At 23.6% G+C, this 10797-nt stretch overlaps 1 protein-coding gene across 1 annotated transcript; it reads right to left on the reverse strand.

The window, feature by feature from the left end:
* Window positions 1-2974: 2974 nt before the first annotated feature.
* LOC124955633 (phospholipase B1, membrane-associated-like) lies at window positions 2975-6534 on the reverse strand. The gene is made up of 7 exons (XM_047510334.1): window positions 6253-6534; window positions 5589-5690; window positions 5213-5424; window positions 4880-5056; window positions 4232-4530; window positions 3945-4123; window positions 2975-3402 (listed from the first exon to the last, which is right to left on the reverse strand). The coding sequence occupies exons 1-7, from the start codon at window positions 6398-6400 to the stop codon at window positions 3251-3253; spliced, it is 1269 nt and encodes a 422-aa protein (XP_047366290.1). The 5' UTR covers window positions 6401-6534; the 3' UTR covers window positions 2975-3250.
* Between the last annotated feature and the right edge of the window lie 4263 nt (window positions 6535-10797).

Below are 10797 nucleotides of genomic sequence, written 5' to 3' on the forward strand. Positions count from 1 at the left end.
TTTTGTTTTTTGTTTATTTTTCTTCTCTCTTGTTTCTTTTTTTCTTTTTTTTATATTTCTTCAAAACTTTTCGAATGAAGTATTTTAAAGTATGCAAATATGTGCGAGTATATAAATGAAACATTACGTATACGTATTATATTTATATAGATATAAATATAAATTATTCGTAAATAATAAAGTTTTCATTAAATTTTATATAATATATATATATATATATATATATATATTTAATTATATATAAATATATATATAAATATACATATAAATTTAATTATATATAATTATATATAAATATACATATAAATTTAATTATATATAATTATATATAAATATACATATAAATATATGTATACATATATTGTGTATAGAAATTGTCTTCGATATCAGTTGACAAATATATACTTTCGTTAAATATTTTTCTGATCGTTCAAGATACTGTTTCTTAAGGAGTCATATCACGTTGATACTTTTGCTTTCTTTCATTAGCATTTTACTACGGCCCGTTTCAACTTAAATACCGTTGCATACAAATAATTTAGTGAAACGGCTACGAAAGGTGATACGAGTGAAGAGGAAAGTTCTGGCTATTTGCAAGTTTATATATATATATATATATATATATATATATATATATATATATATATATATTATATAAGTATATTATATAAGTATATTATATATATAAGTTGTAATAGTAAAATTAATATTAAAAAAAAAAAAAGATAGTATGAAAGGATTTGTATAATTAACAGATAATAAGAATATTAAAAAAGAAATTGTTAATTTTTGTAACAGGAAGAAACATTGACATTTATTCGGTTATTTTTTTGTATCGTTTTTTATTAAAAAAAAAAAAAAAAAAAAAAAAAGAAAAAAAAAAAAAAAGAAAAAAAGGAAAATAAAGAAAAAATAAAAAGATGTACTTCTTCCGTATGTTGAAAAATATTCTGTCAATTTCATTGTCAATCGTTTCTTTTCTTCTTTTTTCCTCTTTTGTTTTTTTTTTTGTTTTTTTTTTCATAACTGTTTGTTCTTTTTTCTTTCTTTTTTTTTTCTTCTTTTTTTTTCTTTTTTTCTCTTCGTTTCTTTCGCCTCTTCTCATTTGAAAGCTAGATTCATTCATTCAAATTCACGAATTATTTCTACATAAGTAAATACATATTTTCGCTATTGAATAAATATCGTAATATTTACATATTTTATTCTTCAAATGAAAGATGTTTTAAAAATCGAAAAAAGAGAAAAAAGAAAAAAAGAGAAAGAAAAAACAAATAAGCTGCAAATTTGTCAAATTGCCAATAGTATTTTTCATTTTTATATACCTTAATGACACATTCGGATATTTGAATGATTGAAGAATTATTATTTGTTTTCTTTTTTTTTTTTTTTTCTTTTTCTCTATCTTTTTTTCTAATGAAACTTTATTTGACATAAATTAATACAGAATAATCATCGTTGAAGTATTATTGAAAGATTACTCACCATACTGGATTTGAAAAGATTTAATATCACATCCGTTATAGTAACACCTTGAATAAGAATAATTATTTGAAGGAGAAATAGTAAAATCGCTTTTCTAAATTTCATCGTTCACAAAGTTTTAATGTCCTTCTTCACTGATAATAAATTTTGTTGAAGATACACTTTGGATATATATATATATATATAAATAGATATATGTGTGTGTGTGTGTGTATTATAAATCACTTATCATCTTCATTATAAATAATATTAAGGTAAGAAATGTAATAAATAACAATTATAATTAGTATAATTAATACAATTAATAATAAATTAAAGATTTTTAATCGGATATATATTCATAATACTTTTTGAATTTATTTTTCCAGAGATAATCAATATAGAAACATTTATCATAAGCTATTACGATCTCTTCGATTTTTTTCAAAATATATTCATATCGAGTTAACACTAACATATTCAGTTTTTCAAATGATGAATACATTTATTATGTCTCGACCTTGACGCGTTATATTGAACATTGATTCGACGATAAAAAGCTAATAATTATATTCTCACTTTTATTTTATTACTAGTCACAAAATTTCATTGATATTAATTATGTTAATAAAAGTAATAACAATTATACATATTGAAAATATAATTTTCGTCTGACTCTTAAATCAACAACGAATACACCGTCCTTGTACACGTTGGAAGTAATACTGAACATGAATGAAATCGTAGAGTAGGAGAGCTTCTTCTTTTAGTTATACCAACGAGACTTTCTTTCACCATCTTTCTTGTCAAATTTATTCGTAGGCCCACTTAATCTTATTTTATATTCAGTTAGAGTGAAGACATGATACACGTAAGAGAGTGTAAGAGAAAGATATTCTCTCTCTCTTTCTCTTCCTTTCTCTCTTTCTCTCTCTCTCTCTCTCTCTCTCTCTCTCTCTCTATTTATCTATTTATTTATGTGTTAATTTTTATAATTAATATATAAATAGATAATTATGAAAGTTATCTAACGATTATTTAAATCATTTTGAATAAAAAAAAAAAAAAACGTATTTTAGCCTGTGTTATACTCGTAAAATTTTTTTATGACGTATCAAGAAATATTTCTTTTTTTTCCCCATTTCAATAATAAATATACTTACTTTCCCAGCATATGTTATTATAGAAAGATAAGTTTGTAAATAATTCAAAAGCTCGAATTTAAAAACAAAAAAATTATATATACCGGTTTAGAGACACATTCATAATCATTGATTTCTACATATTTCATTTTTGTTGTCTCTGATCTAATATTTCTCAATTTACTCTCTTTTTAATTCAATTGAAAAGATAATGAATAAGATGAGAAAAGGAAGGAAGACAATCGTAAGGGAACAAAATGAAAATATAATTTAAATTATTTTATTTGACTTAATAAATAATATATAATAATATTAAATGGACCGGAAAGTAATGTTGCTTTCTTAAATTAAATTGAAACGAATAAATTTTTTATTTTTAATCACAATCAAATATCGACATGCGCAGAAATAACATTACTTTCCGGTCCACCTAATATATATATCAAATATTATAAATAATATATATCAAATTCTTTCTATAATGTTAATGAGATCTTTATCAAAGATTATGGCACTTCCAATAAAATTAGATCAACAATATAATATGATGGAATATTATCGAATGAAATCGTTGAATGTAAAATATTTTTTGATAAGAATATCTATGATATTTTAATCTTATTTAATTACCATCTTTTTTTTTTTTAATCGAAATTTTCACTAAATTTTGTATTGCTATAAGTAAATAGATAAGGATGTTCCTTGGTAGGACAAAGTATGGTATCGAGTTTCGTTACAAGATCAATTGGTTTCTTTTCATAAGGTAAAAGCAAACTATTCCAAAGGGTATTACCATCTGAAAAATAAAAATAGAAAGTTATTCTCCTCGTTAATCGCTGTCGCGATAACATATTGATGATCAAAGTATTCTTTTTATAATACCATGTCTAACTTACAAAATTAATGTCATTCATTTAAAGCCATTTAATATCGAAGAATCCTTAAAATTACGAAACATGTCAATAACTTCTAAACTGGTCACAATAAAAAATGCAATCCTAATAAAATACATAGTTTATTCGAATTTTTTTGATATATTTGTAAAAAAAAAAAAAAATTATTCTTAAGACATAGTTGTTAAGATCATGAAACATCTCTGTAACGATTCTTAATGATCTAGAAATGTTGCATATTTTTTTGTATTGCATATGTATACATACATATATGTAAATGCAATAGTAATAAAAACACATAATTTTTATTAGTAATAATAGAGGACACGTATGTAATCAAGCGTGACATACAACTTTTCTCCTTACTTTAATCTCATATCATGCAATTCAAATTATGAATTTATTAACATTTCAATGATCATATCGTATAAGAAATTTTACTTACATAAAGAATTTGTTTTTTGCGTAATGTGGAAACAGTCAACAGTCAAATAAGAATTCCTATTATTATCTTTTTTATTTGATAGCAATGTAATATTCGTCAGGATTGGTTGAGCTATCACAACGAAATCATCTTTTTGAAATTCGGAATAGTTACTTATTTTTATATCAATATCCTGCCATCTAAGTGAACAATTAATTACAAATACATATTTACGTATAATATATATTTGAAGATTTAATAAACATTGAGAAAAAAAGAGAGAGAGAGAAAGAGAAAGAGAGACTGACCTTTTTATAATATTATAATATTCTTGCCTTTTATCACGATATCTTAGACCAAATAAGCAAGGACATTCTATATCTGTTATCATATCGCACCAAATCGACGGTTTTTCATTGTAATTAATGTCCACGAGTATTTTCAATTGTGGGGGAGGAATAAGAGATACGAATACTCTTGGTATATTGTCACGAAGTATTCTCAATGTTTCAACGATATCTCGTTCATGATTTTGTAAAAATTCCGTTTCATTTTGCGTGCAAATGAACAAACAAAAATCGTTGGAACCTATCATCAAAGAGATATGCTAAAGGAAAAAAAAAAAAAAAAAAAAAAAAAAAAAGAAGAGAAAAAAAACAAGATGAAGTATGTATACACAATATTTACGATAATAATTAACGATAATAATATATATATATATATATTTTTTTTATAATATTATATATTATTTATTTTTATAATATTTTATAATATTATATACAATATTTACGATAATAATTAACGATAATAATATATATATATATATATTTTTTTTATAATATTATATAATATAATAATGAAGAGAAAAAAAAATAAAAAAAAAATATAACAGGTAATGATGAAGGACGATGGTCAGAAATAAAAATAAGGAAATGAAAGTAAGAAAGGTCAGATACCTTCCAATGTTTTTGCATATTCACTCTAGAATCATGTTTTAATCTCTTTACAAGAATCATTGCCATGTAAGGCATATCTCCCGATACAGCTCCTGCTTCGGCAACATTTAATTTCGAATCCTTTTCCAATGTGGAATAATCTCCTAAAGAATAACCATATAAATTTGGATTGAATTCCTAAACGAAAAGAGAAATAAATTCAACGTTAAGATAATTGTTAAATGAGATTTATAATCGTCTTATTATCTATTGAACATTAAATTACAATTATATGATAACAATGATTATTTTAATGAAATAGACAAAGAAAAAGAAATTATTATATATATTAACCTTGAGTATATTAGGCAAGGTTGTATATTCTCTCCATGTATTTTGCCCACCGCCAGCTCCAGTAACACCTCTGTTATCGATAAAAAGTTGAAAAAAAGACTCGGCAAATACTCCTGTTCCAGCTGACAATGAATCGCCCATTGATGCAATGACGTCTATGTCACCTGGTTTCAAACGGTGAACGCTTGTTGGCGTTACATTTGATCGCCAGCCTTAAATGATTAATTATTTAATACGAAGAAATTTTTGTTTCGAAAGAATTTTTCTTATTGAAAAAAAAAAAAAAAAGAAAAAAGAAAGCAAAAAATGAGAGGAATACTTTCACATAGTTTTAATGATTAGAAATGAAGTGATAACATTTCTTTTTTTGTTTTACCTCTAACATCGCATGGAAAAGGAACGTTTTGTGAAATTGGTTCTTGTATTGAATATAAATTTTTGGCTCTTCGTAGATTTCTTTCCAAATTACTTGTACGACCTATAAATTGTTTGACAATTTAAACATTTTTATAAATGCAAACACAAGCACACACACACACACACACACTTACACTCTTTCTCTCTCACACACATATATAGAATTATATTTTATAAAATTATTACGAATAAATCATATGTATTACAAAAGTATACTATGTGATCATCTGTTTATGTAAGACGGAGAATTATGAATAATGCAGAATTCATAATTAATGGTTAACGAGAAGATAAAAGATGAAAAAAAATACCAGAAGACTTTAAATGTAAAGAATATATCAAATTGATAACAATTTCACTTCTCAAATCATAAAAAATAATAAAAAATATCTCTCATTATCTTGTAGAAAATAAGAAATGATACTAAAATTAGTTGAAGTAATCATTGACATATTCATTGGATTACTATTGTTCTAAAATTTATTATTTTATTTTTTTAATGATTTTAGAGAGTGTTATCCTTAATGAGAATGAAATCAGACATTACATATGTGATGTGACAATGACAACTTGTCAGAAAATTTGGGAAGCTTGGTAATAATACTTGAATAGAGGATACATACCAAAGATATCGTAAATACCACGACGAATTACTCGATAAAGTTGAAGATTCAGCGGATTGTCCAAAATAGTCTTTTGTGATAATATTGAGATGTAAGATTCGTGAAAGATAAGATAGAAGAAAAAGATACGCAGATATTGGCCGATCATTTTTATAATTGAAAAGAAAATAATTAATTTAATCAATGCACAATTACAAATGAAATCGAACAACTTGTTATCTTCTTCTGAGAGTAGTATTTAACGATCTGATGTAGCAAAACATTCTTTCCTTACTAAGAAGAACTCGGATGTATCGGAGACCTTGATTTTACCACCACTGCACTAACTGATCGAAGGTTATCGTTCAAGTAATGAAAAAATGTCTACCTTTCTTTTCTTACTTAAATTGTAATACTTCTAAGAAACACAAACACATGTATATGTATATGCATATGTATATGTAAGTACAAAACCTTCACTTCTTATAATACCTTTATATTGCACGTGTATATATATATATATATATATATATATATATATATATATATATATATATATATATAATATATACATATGATATGCGCAATAAAAATATTTCCTTTTGATAAAAAATGAGATAAAAATATCCTTCCTTGATTTGTATTTTTAGTGTTTATTTTTTCTTTTGGTCATGATTCAGAAAACATTTAAAGTTCTTATTTTGATTTTTCTGTGAACGCCGTCGGAAAAAAATTGAGCGTATAAGTAAACGTAAATATAATTAAATTCGTAAAATATAATTAATGCAAATATAATTAAAATCGTAAAAATTAAGTTTTCAAATATGGAATACATTAAAAGATTAAGATAAGAATCAAAAGATTGGATAGCTTATCGATATCTTAAATTTGTTAATTAGAAAGTAAAAAAAATATTTAATGATAATAATTAAATATTTGAATTTTTTTTTTTTTTTTTTTTTTTTTTTTTTTTTTTTTTTTTTTTTTTTCCTTTTTTTTCTATACAGAAGTGATTTATTTAAGTTCGATATTCGTGCAATCGATTGGATTCGTCGTTTAATATTTTTTTTCTCTTTTTCTATATTTGATTACAGAATTGCAAAGAAAAAAGATTGTTAATAAGAACAGGACGTCGTTTAAAAATATTAAAACTTGTTATTGTACATTATTTTCGCTTGCACAATTGTGAAATACAATTTATCAATGGATGATAATTTATTCGTACTACAACAATAAGATCATTGGAATCATGAAAGATGCGACAAAGAAGTTATTTTACATCGAACGGTAACGTGTCAGGAAACACTTGTGTTGCATATAAATGATAATGGTAGAATGCTTTGTTCACTCAGATAAAATTTAAATAATATATGTATATCATCATTTATTATGTCCTTCGATATCTATTAATGGCGCACGTCAAAAGAAAAATGTATAATATTTTATTTAAAAAAAAAAAAAAAAAAACAAGAAAAAGAAAAACTAGAAAGAAAGAAAGAAATCAAAAATTTTCATTATACTGACAAGAAAATCTTTAATAATTGATTTCTTTCTTTTTTGTTTGTTTGTTTTTTTTTTTTAACAATTAATTCATCTTTAATTTAAGACTTTAACAATATGTATGAACAAAATATGAATTACGATTACAAATGGAGTACGCCGTTCGCTATCATACCATTATCATATCAATCTATAATTTTCTATTGATTATTCCCTCTTTCACGCATACATAATAATTGATTTCATGTTAGAGTAAATATTGGACTGGCAATTAAGTGATTGCGGATTTTGTTTCCGCAATTACTTAGTCGCCAATTCAATACTATTCCGTAATTATTTAGTTGCCAATCCAATATTATGGTATTGGATTGGCAAGTAAATAATTGCGGAAACAAAATCCGCGGAAACAAATCCAGTCTCTCATAAGTATATCTTTCTTTGATGATAATGTGCATCTCGCAATGATTGATCCATGTTAGATGCATTTGTCAGTACGCACTTGTTTTACGATAAATGCATAGAAAATAATAAATATAATTGACACATTGTTTTTTTTTTCTTTTTTCTTTTTTTTTTTTTTTTTTTTTTTTTTTTTAATTATTAATGAATATACTTATATATATTATATTATTTTAATACAAATTAAAATACATTTTAATGTGTTCGTTTTCACACTATCTATGAAGTAGTACTTTTTTATTTTTACGTGATTACCCATACACGACTAGACTCTATTCTAGACGACTTCTAACTAGTAATAATAATAATAATATGCTACTATTAATATTATTGATAATTATAATAATAATAATAATAATAATAATAATAATAATAATAATAATAATAAAATGTATTTAAATATTATTTATATACATTTAGATATTATTTAATATATTTTATATTATAATAGTAAAGACAATTAGGTTCGATTGATCATGAGTTAATAATGGTGTCGAAAAAAATGCATTATGATTAAAAGTAAGACAAAGAGAAATTAAAAATAATAATAAAATGTTTCTTTATTTTCCTTCATATTCCGTTTATTTAGATGAATGATCATGCGTCGAAATTATCAAGAATACTGTTGAAAATTCACACGTCAAATCACCACGTAAAATGAGATATTTTTCCTTTTTTTTATTATCATAAATTATCATCATGATAAGTGTTATAACGTATACGATATAAATATATTCTGTTTCTTCTTATTATTATATTACTTTTTATTATTATTATTATTATTATTATTATTATTATTATTATTATTATTATTATTATTATTATTATTATTATTATTATTATTATTATTATTATTATTATTATTATTATTATTATTATTATTATTATTATTATTATTATTATTATTATTATTATTATGATAATAGTAATAATATATAGTCCTTCAAAAGTAACTATAATAATAAAATAATACTGGGAGAAAAATCTCATAGATAATGTTGAAACGTACTCGTGTTTTGATCTTTATTAAAAATAATATATAATATATATGTTAATTAATTATTAATTTTGAAAAAAATTATATACTTTATATGCATTTGTCATCGAATAAAATTATACCGTTCCTTTGTCCCATTTAACATGGATTACCGTGAAATTCACATCAATCATCAATAGAAGAAAATAAATATAAGATATTGAATCAAATAAAGAATAAAATAATAAATTAATTCATTATTTTCGTTTACATCGATACAATAAAAAGAATAAAAAAAAAAAAGCCATCGAAATCATTTAGCCTCGAGATTCATAAGATTTCCTAAATTACGAATCATAAACACTGCTTATAGAATTTGTCTCTTTTTAATTTATAAAATTTAAAAGAAACGACAAATTCTGGAATTCTTTTTTTTAGAAACTCAGATCTCTTGACGTAAATGTTTGGATATATATATTTTCTTATTTGTACCATAGAATTATCTGGCCAAAGGTCATTAAAATGATCGAATAAGTTATCGTAGTTTCTCCATGCGAACCTTGAAAAAATTTCTTTGCATTTGCAAATATTTAAAAAATCTGAGCATCAGCTATTTACACATCAAGCAGGAAATCTCTACGTCACGGATATAAAACATACACACCATTCAAGCGTACATATGAAAATCATTAATCGAGTTTCATCTTTTTTTTTCATCCCATAAATTTTGCCATAGTATTAAATTGTTTCTTTGCAAAAAAAAAAAAAATGTCGAAAATACCATAAATATTAATACGAATAATTTTACAAATAATTTTAGTTCACTAGAACAACATATAGTTTTTAAATGCATGATATCCAGAGTATATAATAAAAAAAACGAATTCTATTTGCATTTCATGTTATAAAATGGAAAAATTTCCTATCACGTTGTTATTCGAATTGATAATATCCTCTAGGCCACTGCGAATAATGAATAATAAGGAAGATTTATTTATTTTATACGTGATCTATTGCGAAACATCAAAATGAAACATAATTGCGGATAAATTTCTCCCTTCTCTCATATCTTTTCCTGTACGAATTATTTTTGAAATAATTTTTCCTTCCTAATTAAAAATACTAAATATTCTTATTATAAAGTAAAATGTTTCGTCAAAGGATATGAATTATTCCTTATTAGTTTATATTAAAAAGAAACTAATCGATGATATCTATTGTGTTTAATCATTGCGGAAACCAAATCCGCAATCACTTAGTTGCCAACCCAATAAATATCTAATAGAAGAAAGGCAATCGAGAAATTAATTATTATCTAGGAAGTTATCGACAGAGACCCGTCGGTAATATATAACGCAATATTATGAAAAATTACCGACTGCGATCTGCAGATAAAAGAGTTTACATTTATCATGTAAAAAATTACCGACTGAGATCCGTCGGTAATAAAAAAGAAACAGAACTCTACTTATCATATAATTTTCTTAATTTCTACTTTACCATCACAGTGTCGATAATAATTTAATTACAGTCCTTAAAAAGTGACATCTAACTAAGTGAAGGATGGTTGTCTGACTATAATTCAAGTTAGTTTTTTTCTTTTTTTTAATCATCTATTCATATTCTCTATT

This window comes from Vespa velutina, chromosome 19 (genome assembly GCF_912470025.1).
Source record: "Vespa velutina chromosome 19, iVesVel2.1, whole genome shotgun sequence".
NCBI classification, from domain to species: domain Eukaryota; kingdom Metazoa; phylum Arthropoda; class Insecta; order Hymenoptera; family Vespidae; genus Vespa; species Vespa velutina.